The following is a 26,226-nucleotide window of genomic DNA, read 5'->3' as shown; positions in this document are numbered from 1 at the left end:
CTCCTCCTCCTCCGCCGCCCTCCTGCTCCTCCTGCTGGCGGGCTGGGCTCGCTCGATGCCGGCCCGGGAGCGGCCGCAGGAGGCGGAGGCAGCGAGCAGCCGGGGCCGAAGGAGAGGCCGGGCCGGGCCTCGCCATCCAGCCGCGCTGCCCGGTGAGCTAGGGAGGCGAGGGGCCGGGCGGGGGGCCCCGGAGGATGGAGGCGGAGCGGGACGCCGCCATCGCTGTGGGAGAGGGGCGGACGGCGGCGGCGAGGAGGATGAGAAGAAGCGCCGCCTCCGCCTCCTCGGTCTGGATGTTTTGGGTTGGGGTTGGGAGAAGGCGTGTGGCACCGTGCAAGCGCCGCTCGTGTGAAGGGAGCGACGCGTGCAGCAGCGGGATAACGCGTGTTCCCTTCCGGGTTGCATCCGGCTGACTTTCCCTCAGGGGAGGCTTTCCCTCTTGGGTTGGGATGAATGGGCCTGTGTCAGTCTCCCTCGGGTCGCCGTCCCAGAGGAGACCCGTTGAGATCCATGGGCCTGCGCTTCGTCAGGGTGCTCCTTCAACGGGGTTCTCCTCCGAGGAGATCCACCGGGATTAATGGGCCCCGGGTTGGTCGTGGTGCCCGTAGTAACTCCAGTCGGCTCAGCGGAGTCTCCTCAGAGGCACTCAATGGGCCTAAGTTGGTCCAACTGTGCCTTCGTTTCAGCAAGGAATAAGGCTGGGTGCAGCCCATACACACGAGTTTGCGTGTGTTCTTTTATACCCATAAACTGAGGCACGCAAATGTAGGTCTCCTTGAATTTTGGAATTCCTGAATTTAGGAGAGGAGCGGGTCCAGGGTCTAAAGATGCTTGGGAATGTCCTAGGGGTTGTGGTTGTTGCTGTTTTTGCAGGGGTGTGTGTGTGTGTCACTCTGCCTACAGGCGTGACTGCATGTCCACACAGGTGGGAGGAGGCAGGTTGTGGGTTTAAAGGTGCTTTTGTGCAAAGGGTGTGTGTGTTCACACACAGCACATACTGATGCCACCTGTGGCAAAAGATGTGCCTCTCTAATAGCTTCCTCCCGAGTTCAGCTCCCCTCTTCCCCCCTCTTCCCCCCTCTCCCTATAAAGTAGCCTAGGTGTGTTGGGCGCATAGTCCTCTCTGCCTGTGAGAAGCAGGTCTTGGGGAATGTGTGCATGAATGGTATAACATAGGTAGCAGAAGTCACGGTCCTTGTGTTTCTTTCCCTCATTTGCATGTGTGCACATGTTCTTTATATGCACATTCACACATTCATCTGGGCATGAGCAGGAGGCAGGTCCTAGGTGTGTTTGTGCGAAAGGATGCATGGAGGGTGTGTGTGTGTATGAGAGTGAGGTTTGTTTATGGTCTAGTCTCTCTCAAATATGCATTCACTGTGTACTGTACCTGTCAAAATATGTACCTTTCTTGTATGCACACGAACATGTGGTTCCTCCCTCCTGCTTTGAACTGACCTAGGTGAGTTGCAATGTGCAGTTCTTTGCGAGTGAAAAGCACCTCCTGGGTTTACATGTGGTGTGTGTGTGTTTGTGTGTGTGTGTGATGATCTTGGAGTGACCAAACCTTGTGCTCTTCGAATAGCCAGATCCTTCAGTGTTGTGTTAAAGTGATAGTCTTTGTCTCTCTCACACAGCAAGGAGGTGTCAAAAATCTCTCTTGCCTCCATCCTTCCGCTTTGTCCCTATTTCCAGGCTTTTGAATTGGCCTAGGTTGCGTTGTGAGCATGTCCTGCGAAGGTAGGTGTGTGTGCATGAGAATGTTATATGGAGAGGGAATATCTAATGTTTTTTCTGTCCACGGTAAACATCCATTTGGGTGTGATTTGGAAGGCAAGCCATGGGTTTTAAAGTGTATTGATGTGTGAGATACAGACGGGGAAGGGCTTGGCTGTCTTGCTCGCGTGCACAGAATTGTAGATTGTGCGTGTTAAATGTGTCGGCTTGGACATTTAATACACACCTCTTTACCCTGGCCTTTGACACCTGGGAGATATATATTTTAGGACCCACTTTTTTCTTTTGATCCTAATCTGTTTTAATACTATATTTTTTAATTGCTATAACCTGTCCTAGGACCGCATAGTAAAGGGTGGGGAAGAAATCTAATTAATAATAAAAAAATGATATGAGGAGGGAAACAATATGAGGAGGGAAACGGTGGACACCATACCTTGAGAGTTCAGAGTGTGAGCATGTCGGTCACACCCACAAGGTTTTGGTGGTGCTTTTGTGTGTGGCTACAGTGTACCACTTCTCCCCAATCTGATATGTGTCACATTCCAGGTTTGCAAAGGTTGGATATCTGTGGTTGGGTGTGCACAGCGGGGTTTTTTAGGTAGTGGGTATAGTGGTGGCTGGAGAATTATTGTGTGCACATGTATGTAAAGAATGAGGGTTGTTTCCTCCACCCCCCCACCCCGTATCCAGGGTGGGCTGCCATTAACTCTTTGCTAGGATTGCATTTTTTGTTTCTTAAAACAGCTGTATGCCAAGCAGCCATTCAGCAAGTGAATATTTTCTGGCTAAACAGCAGCTGTAAATTGGGTGCAGCTTTGCTTTGATGTATGCACAATCTGTGGTTGCCTGGCTTTCTGGGGGATCTGTGCATCTGACCTGGTATTAGAGGAGGGGCTGTAGTTCAACAGTGGATCATATGCTTTGCATGCATTAGGTCTCAGGTTCAATATCTGGTGGCATCTCCAGTAAGGCTGGGAGCAACCCCTTTGTAAAACCCCAGAGAGCTGCTGTCAGTCAGTGTCAACAATACTGAGTTAAATGGATTAATGTTCTGGTTCGGCATAAGACTGTTTCCTAAGTTCCTGTGGTCCTGTCCTGTCCCGTCCAGCATCCCTGCAGCTTGAAGGCTGCTTCCTTACAGACCCCCTTGGCTGTTAAGATTGGCGGGGGGGGGGCGGCTTCTTGCTCTTTCCACTGCTCTCAGAGGTTCGGGGGGGGGCAGGTGGGAGAGAGCACTCTCTGTGGCAGCCCACAAGCTGTGGAATTCCCTCCCCACAGAGTTGCCACTGACACCTTCATTGTACAACTTCCATCAGTTGTCTTATATGAGTTTTAATCTTGTGTTTCTATTGTTGTAACCTACCTTTGGACCTTACGATGAAGACTGAGCAAGAAATGAAGTAAATAATAATGATGGTAATAAATTGTAATAATAATTATTGGTACTTCCATTAAAGAACAGCAGCTGCTTGGCACGTCTGTGGGCACAACAGTTGGGGAAGCATCAGAGTTTTAAGGTTTGCTGTGAGGCATTTAGCCCAAACCTGGACAGGGTTTTTGAGGTGCAATTAGGATAGTTTCCAGGGGAATTGCAGATGTCAGCTTTCGTCAGTGTACCTGCGCTTGGTACTGGTCCTTTGACTGTGGCTTGCCCTGCTCTGTCCAAGAAAGGAGGCAGTAAAATAATAATCATAATATAAAAATAATTTATTATTTATACCCCGCCCATCTGGCTGGGTTTCCCCAGCCACTCTGGGCGGCTTCCAACTGAATATTAAAAACAGTACAGAATCAGAACATTAAAAACTTCCCTAAAGAGGGCTGCCTTCAGTTGTCTTTTAAAAGTAAAATAGTTGTTTATTGCTTTGACATCTGCTGGGAGGGCGTTCCACAGGGCAGGCGCCACTACCGAGAAGGCCCTCTGCCTGGTTCCCTGTAACCTTACTTCTCGCAATGAGGGAACCGCCAGAAGGCCCTCGGCGCTGGACCTCAGTGTCCGGGCTGAATGATGGGGGTGGAGACGCTCCTTCAGGTATACAGGACCGAGGCCGTTTAGGGCTTTAAAGGTCTGCACCAGCACTTTGAATTGTGCTTAGAAACATACTGGGAGCCAATGCAGATCTCTCAGAATCAGTGTTATGTGGTCCCGGCGGCCACTCCCAGTCACCAGTCTAGCTGCTGCATTCTGGATTAATTGCAGTTTCCAGGTCACCTTCAAAGGTAGCCCCACGTAGAGCGCATTGCAGTAGTCCAAGCGGGAGATAACTAGAGCATGCACCACTCTGGCGAGACAGTTCGCGGGCAGGTAGGGTCTCAGCCTGCGCACCAGGTGGAGTTGGTAGACAGCTGCCCTGGACACAGAATTGACCTGCGCCTCCATGGACAGCTGTGAGTCCAAAATGACTCCCAGGCCTTGCTTTGTCTTGTATTAGCATTAACAACACCCTTGCAAGGACTAGGCTGTGTCACCTGTCACTCCAGAAGAAGACACCCCAAGCATCTTACCAACTGCTTCACATGGGAAGAACGTGGGGGCATATGAAGAGCCCTGCTGGATGAGGCCGGTGGCCCATACAGCCCAGCATCCTCTTCTCTTAGTGGCCAGCCAGGTGCCCACATGGGAAGCCCACAAACAGGACCTGAGCACAACAGCAGTGCTCTCTCCCAACTGCGATTCCCAGCAACTGGTCTGGGAAGCATTACTGCCCCTCTTTCACAGTGGAGCTGCCTTATACCAAGGCAGACTATTGGTCCATCTCGCTCAGTACAGTCTCTCACACACTGACTGACAGCAGCTCTCCTGGGTTTCAGGCAGTGGTTTCAGGAGCCTTCTGCATGCAGAGCAGTTGATCTGCCACTGAACTATGGCCATATTATCCTCTCAGAGTGTAAATTCTAAAATCTGAGCTTTTCAGGCGAGACAAAGGTGACATTTGGAAGAGTATATGCATCTATTGTTATTAATATTCTTATTACTATTATTTTATTTAATTATATCTCACCTTTTCCCTGGACTGGGAATCAAAGTGGCTTACACAAATTAAAATGACACCTCTTTCCTGTGATGTATTAAGGAGCTCTTTTGCTGATAATAATAATGTTTTATACATTTGCAAGGCAAAACCTGGTGAGTGTACCTGTAAGGTGCATGTGTGAATTTGTGGCCTTCACTTCCTTGCAGTTTTTCCATGCATGCTTAAAATATTTAAGGTCTGTAGCAACAAGGAAGGCGGTAAAAGGCCCATGCCTGCCTCCCTTTATGGAGGAGTTACACTGATAACATTCATGTGCACAAAGCACAATGGGCCTCTGGACGGTGAAATTCTGGAAGGTGTTTTTTTACTTCCTCTACTGTGCTGTTTGCATTTTATGAACAGGACTGCATAAAATAATGCAAGAGGGTTACATTCAGCAAATATACATGAGGTTATTGTTATTCATCTTTATTTATCTTAGGAGGAGCTGTGGGAGAGAACGCCTGCTTTGTATGCACCAGGTTCTAGGTTCAGTCCGTGGCATCTCTGATTTAAAAAATAACAATCCAGTAACAACTGATGGAAAAGACCCTGTCTCTCTGCCTGACATCCCAGAGAGCTGCTGCCAGTCAGAGCACATAGCTCCTTATACAGTCTCACCTGATAGAAGGTACCTTCTGTGTTATGTTTGATTTATATCCTACCCTGCTGTTTTAAGGCAGCTGGCAATTTAGCAACTGAGGCTATTTTAGAGTTGCTTAGTTCTGGCTTCTGGAAATGCAAAGAACGATGCTTTCTGTGGTAGGCGGAGAAAACATATGGAGAAAATTGAGTCCTGCTTCTGTAATGTTCACACAGACAGTTTAGAGAGGAGTACACAACCCTGTTTCTTCCTTCCTCTGTCAGACTCCTTTCTGTATGAATGCAATGGGAGCTGGAGAGCATTACACCGGTCAGTGGTGTAGTGGTTAGAGTGCTGGGCGAGGACCTGGGAGGCTAAAGTTCAAATCACCCACTGGGTGTGATCCTGGGCCAGTTGCTGTCTCCCTCAGCCTGGCCTATCTCAAGGTTGTGAGGGTTAAATGAGCCGGGGGAGAGCCATGTACACCACCTTGAGCTCCTTTCCAATAAATAAATAAATAGAAATACTTTTCAAGCCGGCCAGTTAAACAGAAGCAGCTGCTCACGTGAGGGAGGCCACACTTGGGCTGCAACATTGAGCTGTCTTACAGAACACCCTGTGCCCATCTATACAACAAAATCCACCGGTTGTTAGAAATGTAACTTTATGGGCTTAACCGATGCCAGGTAAAGAAAACCAAGTTGGGTTCTCCTTTTATAAAAGCCTGATCATGACAAGTGAGCAGCAGAATCACGGGGTTCCCTTCCCTGTCGCAAGACATGCAGGCGATTCTTTGGTGGGGCAGGTTCTGGGCATCATCTGACGTGATACGTTGGTATACTGCCTGAGCGTTAACCTTTATACAGCTGTGGTTTTAGGAGTTTTCTTTGTGCTCCGTTGAGCTGACTTAACCTCTTCTGCTCCTGCTGCGTCATAACATACCTTGCATGCTTGTTCATCAAGTGGGTGTGACCTGGACTCCCGAATCAGGGAAAGCGAGTTTTAGCCGTGGGGCGTGTGGAATGTGGGTTTATCCTGCTCTCCCTGGCAGAGCTTGTCTCAGCCATTTATTTTCTCCTCTGCAGCCTCAGCCAGGCATAGCATTTTCTCAAGGAGCTTCCCTGGCTTTGCCAGAGCAGGTATTGCTCCTCAGGCCTGGGCATATAACAGCAAGTTAAGGAATGTGCACCGACCACGAATTTAAAGTACATTTAATGCACATCCCAAAGAATCTTGGGAACTCTAGATTTTAAGGGTGTAGCTCTGTGAGGGGCGAAACTACAGTTCCCAGGATTCTTTGAGGGTCACAGTAATCTGCTTTAAAGCTACTAGTGTGTACAGTCAAGGTACGCAGACCTTGAACTGGCCTCGCTGGAGAGGGTGGAGTCCTCCAGGTGTGTAAATACTAGTAAATCCTCCAGCTTTTCTCACCTGCTTGGAGGGCTGGCACCCTTCACTTCGTGAAGGTGGCCTCTCAGTGGGTTAGCTTTGCTTTTTTTCACTTCCTCAGCCAAGGGTGTCAAACCCAGGTGGGGGCCTGCTCCAGGGACGATTTTGGCTTTTGCTGATGAGCCAGAACCAAACTAGATGGCTTTTTGAAGGCACTGCAGCCTTCTATTTAGCCCTGTTTGTGAGGTGCTGTCTTATCTCTTGAGCTGGTCACATTGTGTGCATGTGCCAAGCTATGTGCGGGTTGGTTGCTCTGCCTGCTGTTAGGAGGTCCCAGGGTCCAGGAAGGAGGCCTTGGAACTGTTATGTTGCGTTTTGGGGTGGGGGAGAGGAGGAACATGCGAGTAAACTTGCAATAAGCTGGGCTAGATCAAAGGCCTGCTGGCCCAGCCTTGTGCTTGTTGATGGTGGCCTTACACAGCCGGCCCTACCATTAGGAGCAGATCCTGGGGCAGGAAGGGATCACCATCAACCTCCCTTGATCAGACTCCTCTGTTGGAGGTTGTGTGCTAAAATACACTCAAGAGGGTGGAGGATGCTGTTGCATTGCTGGTGTAGAACTATGATTCAGCTGCTTCTGCCAGTGGAATGGGGTGGAGGTGGTGCCATCTTAACCTTCCCTCAGGCAACATGCCTTGTAGCCAAGTCAGACCAATGGGCCACCTAGCTCAGTCTTGTCTACCCTGACTGGCAGTGGCTCTCCATGGTTTCAGGCAAGCGGTCTCTCCCAGCCCTACCCCACCTGTGACCTTCTGCACTCAAAGCAGATATTCCACCATGAGCTGCAGCCCTTCCCCTAAAAATACAGATCCTAGTCTTCATGGTTCTGAATAAAGGGCTGATTTAAATAAAAACCCAGGAAGCTGCTGTATACTGTACTGAGTCAGACCATTTGGTCCATCTAGTTCTGTATTATTTACACTGATTGGCAGCAGTTCTCCAGGGTCTCATATGAGGGATCTGTCTCTCCCAGCCCTACTTGGAGATGTTACCAAGGTCTGGACCTGGGACCTCCTGTACTCTGCTACTGAGCTACAACCCTTTTCAGTGGGTTTACTCTGAGTGAAACAGCACTCCTCTTTCCCTGTAACAATTATGCCCTAGTTTTAACGGCTACAGTGAGGAACTTGGCTGTACTGTATTTTCTGTGACCTTAGGGTTGGAGCCTTACCATTGAAATCGAAACATAATTTATCCAAGTTTCTCAAGTCTGCGACTCCTTATCTGTATGCTGGTTTAGAAGCAATTTATACTTGTTGTGTGGATGTAGTTTTAGGGGTGCCCATGGGCGTAGCCAGGGGGAGCAGGGGGGCAGTTGCCCCCCTGGATCAAGTAAAACAATAAAAATATTTAACTGACCAATCACGGTTCTGCCCCCCCCAGTCCTACCCCCCCTAAAATCCTGGCTACACCCATGGGGGTGCAGCTCTGAGATGGAAATCCTCGTGCATGGCATCTCTTGAATGATCTGGGGTTTTAATTCAATTGAATGGTTATAGATGAGATTCACAGGAGACTTTCAATCCTGCCTTAAATGCTTCTTCTTAAGGGTCTCTGGTCTCGAATAGAGATGTGAAGGCCTGGGAAAAACCCAGGGATAACCCTCAGTTTTTTCTTCCAGTTCCTCCTCTCCAGAATCTTTACATCTGTACAATCAAGCCTGTCTGGGATGGAGAGAATACCAGCAGGGGGGTGGGATGTTAGTTCTGTCTCCTCTTCCTAGCAGGAGGTTGCATAGCTGCAAAAATGCTGCTGCAACAGAAGTGACCATTCTCTTCCTCCCACTCCACCCCAACTAAAAAGTTCATGTGCTGTAGAGCTAGAGGGGTCTCTTGCTGGCATGGCCCGCAGGGAGCGTCTCCATAGCCCTGACCACTTCGGCTCAGGGTGCATTTGGGCAAAGGAGCTCCCAAGCTCTGCCGGAGAAATGCAGAGGCGTCTGACCCCTAGAAAACCCCAGGCTGGCAGGGCTTTCCCTTGGCCTCAGAAGGGCCTCTTTTTCCTCAACAAGGGCCGATTTGTGAGCATGCGGTAACTCCTGATAATGGCCTGCTTTGAACAGAGCCCCAAACCCACAAGACACTCTTGGCTTTTTAGAGGTATTTAATAAGGGCAGAATGACCCTTGACAATTGGGGAAAGCCTCTTTTTTAAAATATCCAGGAATGGTGTTCTGCTGAAATAGCTTATAAACCATGTCCCTAAACTATGTAGGCTCCCTTTAATATTACACACCTACCCACACCCACCAGTGTGTGTGGCATCATCCAATGTAGTAGGATGGCTGGAGTGTTCATGCTGGACGGGTTAGGGAAATTGAGTCTTGGCCAGCTGTAAAGCCCTCTGGGCAGCCTTTGGCAAGTTACTGTCTTGGCCAACCCCACAGGGTGGTTCTGAGCACAAAGCACCACTCTTTTCAGAGGAAGGGAGGGGTGACAGCATCAACTCAGAGGTTTGAGGGGTGTTAGTGACCCAGGAGAAGACTTTCTCTGGCAGCTCCTAAGTTGTGGAATTCCCCTTTCACAGAGGTCTGTCTGGCTTCTTCACAATGTTCAGCAAATGCTGATCTTTGAACACCTGAGGTGTGTGTTTTCAGGGCCCGCTCTGTTCCTGTGTCTGTGATCTGAATTACAGATTACATAATTAATTCTGAATTTTAAATTGTTGTTACCCACCCTGGGATGTGCTGCTGAGCAGTGCCTAATAAATTTAGTAGCAATAATAATAACAGTAACAGTAACAACTGATGATATACCAAAGCTGAATCAACAGCTTTGCCTAGCTGCCAAAATTGTATCTCATGCGCCATGTGTGTTTCATCCATGTATTTAGAACATTGTGCGCTTTAATATTCTCCTAAAAAGATCTATGTTACTAGCACAAAAATATCTTTTAATATAGTTTATAACACACATTTTTGTGTTTTTTCACAGGGACGCTGGCAGGACCAAGAATTTGGAGCCGTGGGCTGTCAGATCCTGGCTGTTGTTGAACCTGGGGCACCTCCCAGGGTTAATCTCCCATCATGTTTCACCTGATGAAAAAGGACAGAGATGGGTCCCGAAGGGAGAAGAAAGAGAAGAAGGAGAAGAAGGAGCGGATGTCGGCTGCCGAGCTGAAGAGCTTGGAGGAGATGAGTATGCGCCGGGGCTTTTTCAACCTCAACCGCTCTTCCAAGAGGGATGCAAAGAACCGGCTGGAGATCTCCAACCCCATCCCTATCAAGGTGGCCAGTGGCTCCGACCTTCACCTGACTGACATCGACTCAGACAGCAACCGGGGGAGCGTGATCCTCGATTCCGGTCATCTCAGCACGGCCAGCTCCAGCGATGACCTCAAGGTGGATGACGGCAACTTTAAGGGGTCCGTGCTGCAGCGGGCAGCCAAGTTCGGCTCTCTGGCCAAGCAGAACTCGCAGATGATCGTCAAGAGGTTCTCCTTCTCGCAGAAGAGCCGCGATGAAAGCGCCTCGGAGACATCCACCCCTTCCGAGCACTCGGCTGCCCCTTCCCCGCAGGTGGAGATGCGGACGCTGGAGATGCAGCTGGCCAAGCAAGCTGTACCACCTGGGCCCCCGCGTGTCCCTTCCGCCTCACGGACCAGGCTGCCCGAGGTGGTCAGCAAGCGGTTCCCCGCTGAGCTGAAGCTCCCCGTGGTGGTCCCCCCTCAGCCCCCCGTGCCCAGGCAACTGGAGCTGCAGCGGCGCAACACCGGTGACTTTGGCTTCTCGCTGCGCCGCACCACCATGCTGGACAGGGCTGCTGACGGGCAGGTGTACAGGCGGGTAGTGCACTTTGCCGAACCGGGTGCCGGGACCAAAGACCTGGCCCTTGGCTTGGTGCCAGGCGACCGGCTGGTGGAGATCAATGGGCGCAACGTGGAAAACAAGTCCCGGGATGAGATTGTGGAGATGATCCGGCAATCAGGGGAGACAGTACGCCTGAAAGTGCAGCCCATCCTAGAGCTGAGTGAGCTGAGCCACTGCTGGCTGAGGAGCGGGGAGGGCCTTCACCAAGCAGCCTTTGATGTAAGTAGCTGCTCCACTTTGGGGCACAAGTAGGGTGTGTGCGCTCACACTGGTGGTACACCAGGGCATTCTTGGCAACATCCCGTGTCTTGTCTATCCGACGCAGGTACCTGTGTAAGGACACACTTCACACTGTGCATAGTTATGGAATTCACTGCCACAATATGTGCTGATGGCCACCAACTTGGATGGCTTTAAAAAGGAAATAGGATAAATCCATGAAGGATATGCCTGTCAGTGGCTACTAGCCAGGATGGGTTTGCGCTGCCCCCGGTGTTGGAAGCACTGTGCTTCTGAAAGCATAAGTGGAGAGAGGTGCTCTTGTACTCAGGTTCTTTTTTGGGGGCTTCCTGTAACGGGCATCTGGTTGGCCACTGGACTAGAGGGGCCCCCTTTGGCTTGATCCAGCAGCCAGGGTCTCTTCTGCTGTTCTTACGTTAATGGGATCTGTTCTGTCATTGGTGTCTGGAGCAGGAGGATCATGATCATAGACTCAAGCCGCAGATTGGCTGTTGTGGTTGTGACCCCGTTGCTTATTTTTTGTGGAAGAGGAAGGGGCATGTGCTTATATTAGTGCTATAGGGCAGAGAAGCAAAATTTCCCTTCTGGGTGGTTAGAGGAATGTGGGATAGGTTAGGAGAGAAATGTATCTTTCTTCAAGTATCACAAAGGATGGTGATGGTCGTTGGGAGGAAACAATAATTTATCATTTAATAATACACATTTTCACAGTACTATTCAAGTGTTCAGTTCATAATCCTGTGACCCATATCTTCTGTAGGGAATATTTGGCTGTGGTTTAAATTGGGATCTTCCCAGCTTCTAATCTTGACCGTGTGTGTGTGTGTGTGCACACTTTGTGGATCTTCCGAAATATTTAAAGGCTGAGGATGCTTCAGGAAAGTTTTCGTAGGCAAAAGTGGAAATGGCCCTGGAACATTAGTTCTATCTGAATCAGTTATTGTGCAGATGAAATTATCAGTGTTTTAAGAACACTTGTGGCAGAAGATGAGGGCTAAGCCCAGATTGTTGTGTGACTTTCCCCACCAGACGGTGTGTGCCTATCCTTCTGCTTATAGTTTTGATTTTGCGCCTAGGGTGGTGGTGGCAGTGGAGAACATAACATTAATTTCGTGTGTTTGCTTGGACTTTCTGTTCTACACATCAGCTACAGTTTGTGCAATTTAGGGACATCGCTTGTTCATTCAGACATTACTATTTATTTTTCTTTTTGTGGCAAATGACCTTCAGGGTACGTCTTTTTCTGCTTGAGCTAATCTACCTTTTAAGGCATTAAGTTAAACTTACTGGTACAGGTTTTGTTTTGTTATTGCTGCTTTACAAAATGGGGGTGGTGACTGTGGTCCTGCTGTTGCTGTGTTGATCCTTCCTGTGAACTCAGTTGCCCCGTGTGAGCATTGCCCCACTGAGGGATTATTGGTGTATGTGTATGTGTATAAGAGGGAGAGAGAGAGAAGTTGTGGGGCAAGGATCTTTTATAACTAGCAATAAAGACTTTAAGAGTACCTGTGAAGAGGGATTAGGAGAAGCATAATAGGCAGGTGACCCATATTCTCTTGGCTGCTTGCAGAAACCTCTGTTAGTGACTTTGAGCTGGCTTGAGTGGTGTGTGTGTGTGTTTGTGTTTGTACCAATGGGGTCATTTTAAATCTCATCAAAACCCCTGAAGGCCCCTGCGAGAGTTAAGTCTGCCGCATGGCACAGAGAAGCTCATTGCATTCCCTCGGCCTGTCTCCAAACGGAAGGGAAACACATGGTGTTTACAGCTCTCAAGTCAAGCATGCAGTTGGGCTCCTAAAAATTGGATGCCCGGTAAGCTGCCAATCGGGCTGATGGCCCAGGTGGTGGCAGGAAGTGTTATGAGAATATGAGGCATAAGTGGAAACTGGCAGGGCCTCTGAAGTCTCCTTAAGAGGGGAGGAAGCCTTCCCTGAGATCAGTCAGAGTGGAGGAGGCCAGATGTGTCTGGGGCATAGCTGCATGTGCTGGGCAAGCAGCCTTGGGTCATCATGGTAGCCATATGTGCCCTCCACTCTCCCCTGGGTGCAGTTTTGGGTGCTTATGTTGGAAGATTCAGGACAGATAAAAGAAAATACTTCTTCCCACAGCACATAGTTAAATTTGGAACTCGCTCCGAATGGTGGTGATGTCCACCAACCTGGATGGCTTTTAAGCCTGGGCGATATCTGATTTTCAACATCATGATATATCACCAGCTAAATATCACAGTATATATCTATGGCGGTGGAGGGCCTTGCTGGGCCTCCCTGCGGTGGCAGAGGGTCCCACTGTACCTCCCCACAGTGGTGTAGGGTGCGCCACTCTTCCCCGCAGCAGCAGAGGGTCTTGAAGAGGCTCCCTGTTAAGGGCCTTAAAATGTAAGGTAGTAGTAGATTTAATAAAAATATTAAATAAACTTCCATATAATATATTTTCAACTAGATGGGTGGGGTATAAATAATAAATTATTGTTATTATTATTTAAGTTATTTATTAGTCAATTTGCATCTGCTTCCTCACTCAGAGGATTAAGTGCAATATATGCATGCATAAGCCCCGTTGAGTTCAACTAAACTTACTTCTGCTTTCCTGGGAGTAAGCCCCCCTCACTGAATTCAATAGAGCTTGCTTGTGAATAGACACACATTTGCTTGCGCTGCTTACCAAAAAACACCCTCTCCATAATTCTCATGTAGTACCCAACCTGCCTTTTCAGCATAAAGTAGCCAGCTAAGTCTTCTCCCCTCCATCTCCCCCCACAGAAGGGCCCCCCACAAAGCCTACTAATCGTTCCCTTTTTATCAAGCAAACAAAAAGATAGTCTCCTTTAAATAAAGAAATAAAACTCTTCCTTTTTGATATGGAGGAAAGCTATTCAGGGTGAACCAGCAACATAAAACACCACCAGAAAATAAAAATAAAAACTCTCCCCCCCCTCTTTTTTTTCTAAAAGAAAGAAGAAATAAGTGCTTTCTAGTTCTTTGTTTGCATTTCCGCTGGATCCTTGATTGTCGTTCAACAGTATATTGTCTTGTTGAAACACTTATCACGATGTTATTTCAATACTGGTATTCAACAGTATGGAAATCTATTGCACATCCCTAATGGCTTTGAAAGAGGATTGGACAAATACATGGAGGAGATGGCTGTCAGTGGCTGCTGTCCGCAATGGCTGTGCTCTTCCTGCATGGCTGGAGGCAGCCATGCTTCTGAATACCAGTTGCTAGAAAGGGCAGGAGGGGAGAGGGCTCTGGTGCTCGAATCCTGCTTGTGGGTTCCCCATGGGGGCATCTGGGTGGCCACTGTGAGAACAGGTTGCTGGACTAGATGAACCGCTGGCCTGATCCAGCAGACACTTCTGATCTTCGTATGTTATCTTTTTAATTCTAGAACTGTGTGTATGTCCACATGCAGATGTGGAATGCAGTATCTCACAGGGAATTTAGTATCCTGCGAATGTGTTGTCTATTAATGAAATAACGATAATTACTAGCCACTGATGAGGCTCCTTTAGGTGCTACTAGCAAGAGAGCATCAAGCTGCCTGGCTGCTGCTGGGAGTTCTTTCGGAAGAGGGTGCCTCTGTGAGAACATCTTCCAACAGATCTGGATATACGAGCTGCTCACCTCCTTGTTATTACATGTCAACGTCTATGCAGCTGCTATGTTTCTTCATTTTCCTTGTAGAAGTTGAGAGCTAATAGGGATAAATAGATAGATAAAGACAGAGAAGAGAACATGCAGCTCAACTCTCTTGGGGCATTAGGCCTGGATTCCTGCTTCCTCTCCTTCATGAAGCAGAAATGCAAGCCAGGATGGTGAATAAGCCAACAGCAGAGCTCTGAGAGTACCATGGATCAACCAGGGAAGATGTTGAAAGCAAATCCCGGAAGTGTGAGTGCAAAGTTGAGAATGCAGCAGCAAGCATTTCAGTAGGGTGGTTAGGCTTACATGAGTTTCTCTTTCAGTCAGTAATATAATTTTTGTTGGCTGTTCCCCACAAGGCTCCAGTTAACTGCACCCCCCCCCCCCCCGCTACAGAATCTTGCGAAGGGATCTTTTAGCTTAAAGTTGTAGATGGGTACTTTCCTGCTGGCCTATGGTGGGTAGGAATGGCTTGCAAGCAACTTGGAAAAGTTGATTTTTCTTCTCAAACATGGTCGACGTAAACAGATTTGGAAAGGTAGGCAGGCTAGTAAAAAAATAAACAAGTAGCGGGCTAGTGTCTTTTGTGGACCTATTTTCATTATAAGTCGTCTTGCACCTGTTTAGCAGTCATGGCTTCCTCCAAAGAATCCTGGGAGCAGTAGTTTGCTAAGAGTGCTGTGGATTGTCACTCTGTGAGGGTCTCCTGACACCTCTCAGCATCCTTAACAAACTACAGTTCCCAGCATTCTCTGAGGGATGCCATGACCATCAGTGGTATAAAAGTGCTTTAAATGTATGTTTTGGGGGTGACCTGCCTCTCCCTTAGCAGGTAGGTTACAGTCTGCATCAGGCCTGCCTCTTCCCTCCAAGCCCCTTTTCCCTTTCCTACCAGTCAGTCAAACCCCCATCAGCTTTCTCTTGGCTTTGTTGTGGCTATGGGAGGCCCAGTTACTCCTGCTAAGATTTCCCATACCTCAGGTAAGCTCATGTAATGAGTAGCATAAGGAGCATTGTAAAGGAACCAGTCAGTCATGTTAAGATCATTATGGAGCCAGATTGTTTGTATGAACATGCCCTTGTTGTCTGGAAACAAATCGAGTGTTGACTTAAGCTCCCAAAGGGCTCCTTGGCTTTCTCCTGTCTCAAGGGAGAAAAAGCTGTGAAGCCCAAGCCTCTTTCTTTTTAGACTGTGCTCTCCCTCTCCTTCCTTCTCCCTAGACCCTTTCCCTACAAGCTTTTCACTGATTCTGTGTTTCAGGGATCCCAGCACGGGAAAAGTACATTTGGAAGGAGCCGCCAGTTCCTTGCTGGGCTTGTCTTGCTAATGCTTGAGCTTGTTTCTCTGCACAGGGCTCTGGGGAACCAAATTAATTTGGAGTTGGGTGAACACGTTAGGTGCCTGCAGAGCATTTCAAAAGGCTTATGGAGACGTTTTAAGAAAAGGATGTAATTGCTCCTCCCTCCCCTCCCCTTTCCTTGGTGCTTTTATGTGTTATTGTTGTTTAATTTCTTATTTTATCTGTTATGTTTGTTTAATAGTGGAGCAAGACTTTATTTTGATGTATTTATTACTGGGGTTGTTAATTTTGATTTAGTTCAGTACTGGTTATGTGTTAAGCCTATATTATTTGTAAGATTGAATTTATGCAATGTTTGTTGATTCCCCCCCCTTGATTTATATTTTTTGTAACCCCCCCTCCCTCCTTGTGTATTTTAATAAGTTAGTGTTTTCTGTGAGTTGCCTTGCACACTGTTTTATTGTGGAAAAGGTGACATTTTCTTTATCTGCACTTTTTATAAAACACTATATAAATGGAAGAAAGGCAGGGTGTGAATTGAATAGATTAGTGAACGAACGCCAGGCTTTAGGATTCTGTTTTCCCTAATGCTTCTCCTTGACTCAGCAGTTGTAAGCAAGCATAACTCCTCTTGTTGGGGGGAGGCTGCTGTTGTGGGCAGCAGATGTGAATGTACGTATTGGGGGGGAGGGCCAATAGTTCAGTCGAAGAGCACCTGCTTTGCTTGCAGAAGGTACCAGGTTCAATCCCTGGCCTCTCCAGGGAGGGATGGGAGAGATTCCCACCTAAAACCCTGGAGAGCTGCTGCCAGCCAGTGTTGGCAACACTGAGCTAGATGGGCCAATGATCCAATAAAGCATAAGGCAGCTTCTTGTGTCATATTTGTGTGTTTGTGTATTTAGAGTGTCTGTATGAGAAAGAGATAGAAAATTGATTCCTGCCTGGTGTCATGTGAGTGGCACCTGAGCTTCTTGTGGTCAGTGATGCTTAATCCATTTGGGAGTCTTGAGTCTCAAAGGGCCCAGGAAAAGCTAGACACACACACAGAGAGAATTGAAATGTGAATTTCCTTCCTCCTGTGTCCAGAAGCGCAGCATTCACAAGGAGGTAATTTATTTATTGTTTGATTTTATACCAATGTTATATATTTGATGTTAGCCGCCCTGAGCCCGACTTCGGCTGGGGAAGGCGGGATATAAATAAAAGTTTATTATTATTATTATACCTTCCATTCAGAACATGTGCTTTACAAATTGGGGGGTGCTGGGTGGTTCTGGTGTCTCTCCTCCCAACTCTTGCTCCTTTTTTCTGGAACATGGTAGGCTGATGATGAACAGCACCTGCCTTTATTGAGATGATGAGGTCAGCCACTGTGAAACAATGTCCAGCACTCGTGAGCATGACAGCCGCCTACCCCATCCTCCACTAACAAAGCAGTTCTGAAGAGGACACAGGCGCTTGTTGTGTGGAGGGATGGAGGAGGAGCAGGAATACTCTGCACAAGAGGGCAATGCAGCCTCCCAAGGTTTGGCATGCCTGCCCCCCCTCTTTCTCCCCTCTCTCCCTCCCTCTTCCCACCCCACTCCATTACCTTCCAGCTCACTGAAGCACTGCTGCATAACTGCAGGCAACAGGCGTCCCTTTGTCCTGGCCATAGGCAGCCACCCTGAAAGAGGGCTCTTTGTCATTTTCCCATCTCATCATCTTATTGACCCCATTGACAGAATGGTTGGGATCCTCCAGTAAGTGGACAGCTCTGTAGTGAACCAGCATGGACTATGTCACTTCAGAGTACAGGTGGAGGTGTCACTCCCACCTCCCCCCCCCCTTTTATAAAAATCTCTGCAAGCAACAAACTTGTTAGGATCAGACCCAACTCACTCTTTCTCCCTGCTTGTGGGAAGGCCACATCCACCCATACATTGAAAGCATGGGGCTTCCCTCAAAGAGTCCTGGGAACTAGTGTAGTTGGTCAAGCATGCTGGGAATTGTAGTTCTGAGGGGTAAATTACAGTTCCCGTAATTATTTTGGGGGCAGGGTGGAAAGCCATGTGCTTTCAATAAATGGCATGGATATGAACAAAGTTGTTGGAAGGGAGTGGACTGTCCTTCATTGGAGGTTTCTCAACAAAAGTTGAATGGCCATCTGGCAGGGATTATTTAGCTGTGATTCCTGCATTGCAGAGGGTGAGACCTTCAAACTCTACAATTCTGTGATTCTAATTACTTTTTTAAAAACCATTGGAAAATTTGGAAGTGCTTTACCTATAGGCATCTGTTTGGGAATTATACCAGTGTTTGGGAATTATGCACTGCTCTCTCTGTTCATTTATCTAACTTTATGGGTGCTTGGGATCTGATCAGCCGTGAGAATAATGCTGTGTGTGTGTGTGTGTGTGTGTGTGGTATCCCCCCCCCCCCCATATCCTGATCAGAACTATCCCTCTGGGCCCATGGAGTGTGTGGAAGAGGCCTCACCATTGCCTCTTGTTGGGTGTAGTTCTTCAGGAGATCTTGCTTCCCCTCTTGGCAAAAGAACTGTGCCCTTTAATGTGGCAAGGAGCAGTGAGCCGGAAGCACTGCCAGTGCTTGGGTGGCTTACTCACAGTCTGGATGGCTGGTTTGTCAAGGGTGAGTTGGAGCTGAGCAATGACTTCCTGGCCCTAGTCCAGCTGTCTTTTCCCTCCATGAATTAGCAATTAGCTGCCCTGCCTAATGATGTGAAAGGAGCCTCCTGCCCTGGGGGGCAGATTAGGAAGCTTCCTCTAGCCAGTGTTAAAGGAGTGAAGGTGCTCCGGTGACTCTGCTGGAGTCTGCCTTAATCAAAAGCACTGAAATATTTTAAATGGGTTATTTAAAAATAGGGATGTAAGAAGGCAGTGATTTCCATTCATCCTAATCAGCACTGCTTCCATTATGCTGCAGTTTGGTTTCCACCGAATGCAACATCATTCATCTCACTGTCCACTGTTTAAAGCAAGTTACACCAGCCTGATCCAACAGCCAGGCTTTTCTGATGCTCTTACAACTTTCTGCCAGCTGTTGTCCTAATGATATGTAGAGGTAAAACCTGAGTTTGCCTCCTTTTCTCTTCTCTCATCCTCTGTATTCACTCTGTTATTGGCTTCCAGTTTTCTTGATAGGCCTCTGTCTTCTCTCTCTGCCACTATCCTCTTCCTGACTGCTTTGAGTAGTGGAGCAGTGCGCAACTACATATATTTTTAGTTATAGCGCTCCCCTCCTTCTTTTGCATAGCTGGCTCTTTGCTTATTCATATTGATTTGGAGGGTGTATTTTTAATATATTGTGGGCAGTCTTGTCAGCATTCACTCTGTGGTATGCTTCCAGCCCCCACTTTCGTTTTCTATTATTTTATCCTGTGCAGGGCCTAGATTTCTCAGTTTTTGTAATATGATGAAGAGGTATTTCTGGTCAATGCTGTTTTAGCATTGTGTGTATTCTCACCCTTCATACCAATCTGCTTATTTGGGGGAAAGTTTAGGTTGCTTGGGTTAAGTTATAGGTTATTTGGGTCAATGGTAGAGCCCCTGCTTTACATGCAGAATGCTCCAGGTTCAATCCTAGCTCTTCCAGGCAGGACAGGGAAAGACCACTTGCTGAATTCTTGGAGTTGTACATGTTGGGGTTCCTGATATAAGCCCGTGGGCACCATAGTGCCTTCAGACCCCTCCCTCTGCTGAGGCCCTTTGTCCTCCCAATTTTAATTTTTTTAAAAACTGAGGATTTTTGATGGGCATGGAGTATTTTGGTGGGGTGTGTGTGTGCCCCATGCTTTATTTTCCTGTGTCTTAATTGTTTTGGGATGTGCATAGGTGTTTTGCCTCTTTGAAGGAGTAGGGTCTCAAGCATCACACGATTTCCTTCTGTAAAATGGGTATTTTTTTTGCCGTGCCTGTGACAGATTCTTAAATTTTCAGATCAAGATCTTTAAGCGTAGACAGTACTGATTTTGATGGACCAGCTTTTTGACTTGGTAGCTTGCTCCTTTGCTCCTTATTCTGCTCTGACTTGACTGTGCCAGCTGTGACTCCACAGGCTCTTGTCTTCAGCCTGATATCCAATAAAGAGATCAAGTAATTGCAATGGCTGAGGTCAATCAAAGTGGTTGCCCTGGTTCCCTCCCTCCCCTGTAAACATCCACCTGACAGCAGGTAGCCACCACCTGTCTTCTGCTTTGCCTAATGGGCTCTGACTACTTATACTTCCATCCTGCTCCTCCCTGCCTTTCGGACCCTGTTTTCACATCTTGTTCAGGAAGGATTTTGAATATATAGAGCTTTGAGGTGGCAGGTCTCTTATTTGTCCTTCGCTTCATTGAGCGGCCCTTGTTGGCTTCCTCCTCCCTCTTTCTCCTTCTGTTGCTCTTACCCCACAAGAATTATGGCAGCTTAGGTTGGAAGCTTTTAATTTTTCCTTCAACTTGGGAACCTTGCATGTAAAACTAGGGGAATCATAACTGGAATATGGCTGAGCTGCTGCAGGCTTGGCCCTAAGTACATTTGACCCTGTTCTGTCGTCCCGCTTGCATTCTGGAGATCAAAGAAGAAATGGTAGACTCTGTGGACAAACCGCTTGCTGCTTTTGATGCTGGAGAAGTTGAACTTGTGCTTGGGACTCCTCCTGGTCGTGGAAGCACTTTCTGTTACAGTGGCAGGTGTGTGGCAGCGGTATGCTTGGATGCCCGGCTGCACCGCCTTGCCACAAATGTGGAACGACTTGCCAAAGAGTTTGAGGCACAGGGGACACGCCTTTTGGCCCTCGAGGGGCAGATGGCTGCCCTGGAAGATACATCGGAGAGGCTTTTGTGTACCGAGAGGGAGAGCCGTCGCCAAATTGGTGACCTCGAGACTTAACAGCAATGGAAAGGTATAGACGCCTTGCAACCAAGAGATGGCCAAGGGCAAGTGAGGTCCTTGCTGGGGTGAGGATTTCTCCTTTTCCCGTCACTGAAGAATTGTGATAAAATCTCCTAGGCTCCGTTATGGCTGCTCTGGTGTGAGACTCTGGAGAATCCATCTTTTCTACACCGAGGGACTTGGATCTTACTTTTAGTGATTGCCGTGTTCCATCATCAGCGGTGCAATATACAGTGTGGAGGGTTTTGTTTATGAAGGGATGCCCTCATTCCAGCTCACTGAGCTATACTGCCTCCCCAAGAAGATGAAGAAAGTCCTTTGCTCTCTGTTTATTTTTGGGGCAATGCTCCTTGGCTTCTGCCCCTAAACATCTGAATGTTCAGGTCTTGGAAGCAGAATAAATTATGCAGATGTTCACACGAACAAATGTACTTGATGGCATAATTCATTCTGGGAGTAGAATTTGGGTGATGTCTTCTCGTCCTTCCTTAATGCACAGCCTTTGCCTAGATGGAGGAAGAGGAGGAGGAGGAGAGGGAGTTTCCTCCAAGGAAAAAAGAAGCCTACTGGAATGTCTGCACAAGAGCAGTCTGTGCCCCTGGTTTGATTTTTAAGTCTGGAACCGGAACAGCCAGGAGGCAGTGACTGTAGAGGAAGGTGGTGTGTCAGCCATGTGTGGGGATGTGGGTCAAGGAAGTAGTCAAGTTGAAAACTTGGGGGGGGGGGGAGGAGTCTTAACAAACACAGGAACTGGGAAAAGAAAAACCATAGCCAGGGCAAAGGAAAGCAAGTTGTTAGGTTGGGAATAGAATAGTCCGCAGAATTGTCTGGAGCATGGTCTGACCTGACCTGAGACAGGCTGTATAATATCTTGATTTATTATTTTGTTTATTGTATTTCTATCACACTTTTTTCTCCAAGGAGCTCAAGGTGGTTCTCCCCCTCTTCATTTAAACCCCACAACCATCCTGCGAGGTAGGTTAGGCTGAAAGTGAGGGACTGGCTCCTAGTGTCACACCCACTGAGCTTAATGACTGATTGTTTGTGTGTGTGTCCCATGTTCCAGTTTTAGGAAGAGCCCTGTGCCGTTCTGCACTGATGAAGACTCGTCAAATGAAGGTACTGCCTGCAAGCAAACCAGCCACTTTCCCCCCTCCCTTGTGGTTGTGCGATAATCATCCTCTACGGGAGAGGCTTCCCTTGCCTGTGGGTGGGGGGCCCAGGGAGTGAGCATAGATCTGTGTCTTGGGAAATCAGGGCAGAGTTGAAGGTGCATGGTTTTGACAGGTAATAAATTGGTCTGACTTAAGAGCTCCTCTGTCAGCCTGGATTCTCTGGGGGTGGGGTTGAAGGGAGGGAGCAGGTGCTGTCGTAATGCTTTCTGAGGGGGTCTTGAAGGACCACATGCTCTCCACCTTCGAGGTGCAGATGTGGTGTGTGTGTGTGTTTGTGTTTCTCCCCCAGGTCCAGCTCAGCAGCTTGGAATGTTTCTGGTCCTGATTTAAATAAAATAAAAAATTATCCTCTCTGCTTTCTAAAACAGGAAATGATATACATATTTTGGGCCATTTCTTTGGAACCAATTCCCCCTCTGTTTTTTCCTCCTTGCACTAAGGAAATATGCCCCCCCCCCCCCGTGTGTGTGGAGATGAATAGTTCAGGTTTTCTGGCCTCCTGGATTTAAAACTCTGGTGAGAGGAGAGGTTACTGTGGAATGAAGGCATTGGCTCTCCGCCTTAGTCTGTCATTCTGGGGTGGGAGGGTGTGTGCGCGCCATTATTTGAAGGCCCACAATCCATTTGTAGGGGGGAAAGGTAAAAATAGTACTGGATCATCGCTACCGTCTGTGATTCTATGAAGACTAGAAACATTTACCCATAAATTAAATGCAGGCAGTTGTGAAGCAAAGGCAGGAACAAAAGGGAAAGGCAAAGCAACTGCTGTAATTGTACAGTAGGGAAAGTGCAGAGATGCCTCCTCCTGGCTTTTCAGATTTGCAGGAAAGCAAAGCAGGGCATTAGGACTTCCATTGCTTTTTCAGTCATAGGCGCTGTGTCTCGGCAGCCACGCAGGGCCCTGAAAGGCACGTCTTCACTGAGTAGACTTTTTTTTACATTTTCCTGTCCTTAGGAATGCTACCCCTACTGATTTGTCTAGCAAAAGGAGGGAGAATCATAGCTCAGTTGTAGAAAGCACATGTGTTGCATACAGATGGTTCAGTCACCAGGTAGCAGGTGATGGGGAAGACCGCTGCCTGCCTGAGAGCATGGTAGAAAATATTGAGCTGGATAGATAAAGTGGGTGACCTGGTGAATATAGGCCACCCCCTATATTCCTATGCCAACAAGCCCTTGTGGGTCTCTTGAGAATCCCTGGACACCGCAGAAGACGGTTGGACACGGTGCATGGTCAACTCATATGGGACTATAGGCTTGGGGTGTCAAGAATTCTGATGGAAACAGGAAGAAAAAATGTGCATGTTCACTTATTTGTCCCATTGGCAGAATGGAAACCAGTCTGCCAAATGTGATTGATATTCATTGTTCTGGTTCAATGATATGTAATCGGTTATGTCCCCCCCCCCCAATTCACATTGCATTTCTTTTGCTTTGAAATGAATGGTGTGGAATAATGTGAAAAGAATAACATTTTTTGGCGGAGGATGAACTATGGTGGAATGGAAGCAGTGCTGTGTGCGTCAAGTACAGGAACAGAAAGCGGTTCCTTCTCACATCCATGCTTTAGGCCGCTGTCTTATTCTGCTTGGACTTGCATCACATCACATATCACACCCAACTCTTATTTTGCAGGCTGTTTTTCAGGGATGTTTGCCTGCCGTTACTGATCTTCTCATTGATAAACTTCTGAGAAATCCTATGGTTTCCCAGAATACAGCTGGAACACCGCTATGTTCTGCTTCAGTGTTTTCCCTTATCTCTCTGTAAGCTTAAGTTCTAGCTATTCCCTCTTCCCCACCCAAAAAGAAGGTGGTGGGTCCTCAAGAGCTATGGACCGAGGAGAAGGAAAGAAGGATTTCGGCTCACCTCTTGGGCTTTTGTTTGTAGCAAATGCTTTCTATGCATTTGGAATTGGAGCTGATGAATTTCAGCAGATGGGGAATTTGTATCAATGGTAATTGCAGTGGATTTGTTTACTCTTGCAGCACACATTGGCTGCTTAACCTTTGTACCTCAGAGATGACTGTGGTCTGCTGCTTTTGGGTGAAACACAGTTCATGCAAGATAACACAGCGGCTGCGTGGCTCTGCTATGCAAGGGGGAGGGAGCAGAATTGTCTATTTTTTTCATCTCCTTGAAGGCTGAGGGTGGGTGTCAGTTTAAAAGGGATCAGAAAAACAAAGGAAACTGCCTTATACCAATTCAGTATAAGGCCATCTATTGGTATTGGTCCACTATCATTGCCTACTCTGACTGGCAGTGTCTCTTCATAGGTTCTTCCCATCACCTGGCAAAGGTTGTAGCCCAGTGGTATGCAGCATGTGCTTTTTATGCAAGAGGTCCAGGTTCAATCCCCAGTGGCATCTCCAAATAGGACTGGGAAAGATTCCTAGCCTGAAAACCTGCAGAACCATTGCTGCTACCGTAGTCAGCGTCGACAGTACTGAGCTAAATGAACCGATGACCTGACAGCTTCGTATGTTTGTATGCTACCTGATTGTTCCCAAGATTAAATCTGGGACCTTCTGCATACAAAGCAAGTGGCTTGTCACTGAGATATGTATCCAGTTTTGTAGACTGAATTCTACAAAGCATAGCAATGGCTAAACATTTGTCAGCCAAAATATACAGTACAACCAATTCTGCCTCCTGTACCTTAACAACAACAACATTTTATTATTTGTACCCTGCCCATCTGACTGGGTTGCCCCAGCCACTCTGAGAGGCTTCCAACATATACCAAAACATAATAAAACATTAAACATTAAAAACTTCCCTAAGCAGGTCTGACTTCAGATGTCCTCTAAAGATACTATAGTTACTTATCTCCTTGACATCTGATGGGACGGCTTTCCACAGGGTGGGTGCCACCACCGAGAAGGTCCTCTGCCTGGTTCCTTGTAACTTCAGTGTCTGGGCTGAACGATGCGGGTGGAGATACTCTAAAGGTCATCACCAACACTTAGAATTGTGCTTGGAAATGTACTGGGAGCCATTGTAGGTCTTTCAGGACTGGTGTTATATGGTCTTGGCAGCTGCTCCCATAACCACTTTCTACATCTAGTCTCTGCAGTGCGTGAATAGGAGCAGTTAACTGATCAGTCTTTTTATTGCTGTTGGAAACACCAAACAAACAGTGTTTCAAAATGTGATAAAACATGACAATAAAGGGAGAAAGAAGGCTGTTGTGGATTATTTTTACATAAAAACATAGAAATAAAATACACAGAAAAATATAACCTTAACCATTGACACCACCTTGGTGGGCATAAAAATATTTCCAAAGAGTCTACAAAAATCATACCTGCAGACTCTGCACACAGAGAGCAGCATTTGAAATAATTGCTGTTATCAGGGGTTACATAACGTAGATTTCAGTTTAAACCTGTGAAACCATTTGCTTGCTCAGAGATAGATTTTATGTGGGTGATTTTAGAGTGGGTAACAAACAAATAACGGGGAAGGTTTTCCTCCACTTTCAGACCACATACAAAGTCTGTCTTGGGGGAATTTAAAAATAATGGTAGTTTGCTACACTGTTCTTTGGATTCCTGCAGATTGAGCTTCTGGATCAATCTTTGAGGCAACCCAATTTCTACACAGCGCTGGGGCAAACCTGGACTAATATGACTCATTGATTTCACTAGGAATAGTCCACCAAACCAAATATGTATTTGCACCATATGGTCTAGAAACTTGCTTTGAAAATAAAAGAAAACTAAATTCTGTGCCCCGTATTGCACACTGTGGGTTTTCTGTGTTCCCGTGGAACTTCAGTATACACTGTCTCTGAGTACAGTACAAGTAGGCTGCTCCTAGGCTAGGGGTGAGCAAAATAGTCCTCTGGCTAAGGGCCACCTAGTGGCTGTTTGTGTGGCTTCCCAGATCCACCCAGCTGGCTGCTGTGGCAGACTAGAACACTGGATTAAATGGACTTTAGTCTGATCCAGCAAATACTTTGAGCAAGAATGCATGCTTAACCCAGGTTAGTTGGTTGCTGTTGTGCTATCAGTGTGTCTGTCCCTTAATACAAGAGGAGAGGTCCCTGCCCTGAGGAGCTTGCAATCCAACATTCAACGTAGGGATACAACAGAGGTAAACGAGGCAAGGATATGTGTTGTGCTAAGTCATATGTACTTGGTAACTGGCTTAAATGTCAAGGGGTTCCTAGTTTGTCGATTTGAGAGGTGTCGGTGGATAACGGGGCCCAAGTAACACTCCACTGCTGACACACACATAGCACCGCAAGTCTTTCAGGCAGCCTGCCTTAGTTCTAGGGTGCTGGACCTGTCCTAGGCTGTGGAAGTTTGTGCTTGGGGATGAGTTTTGTTGCAAGGGATTTGCAAAGGCAGGAAACTGCCTCTGGGCTCAGACTGAAAATCTCTCTCTCTGC

The 26,226-nt window shown here is 47.4% G+C and overlaps 1 protein-coding gene across 11 annotated transcripts in view; it reads left to right on the top strand.

Annotated features, from left to right (window-relative positions):
• The first annotated feature begins 24 nt into the window (after nt 1-24).
• Nucleotides 25-26,226, top strand: part of MYO18A (myosin XVIIIA) — a 141,826-nt gene continuing 115,624 nt past the window's right edge. For all 11 annotated transcript variants that reach the window (XM_082201635.1, XM_082201634.1, XM_082201632.1 and 8 more), the window contains exons 1-2: nt 25-152; nt 9,719-10,812. In XM_082201635.1, coding sequence (XP_082057761.1) covers nt 9,811-10,812 — 1,002 coding nt within the window. In that variant the 5' untranslated portion in view covers nt 25-152; nt 9,719-9,810. The remainder of the gene's footprint in view (nt 153-9,718; nt 10,813-26,226) is intronic.

Source organism: Podarcis vaucheri (assembly GCF_965113315.1).
Source record: "Podarcis vaucheri genome assembly, chromosome: 15".
NCBI classification, from domain to species: Eukaryota; Metazoa; Chordata; class Lepidosauria; order Squamata; family Lacertidae; genus Podarcis; species Podarcis vaucheri.
The sequence above is the reverse complement of the archived record's forward strand: the minus strand, read 5'-3'. Positions and strand labels throughout refer to the sequence as shown.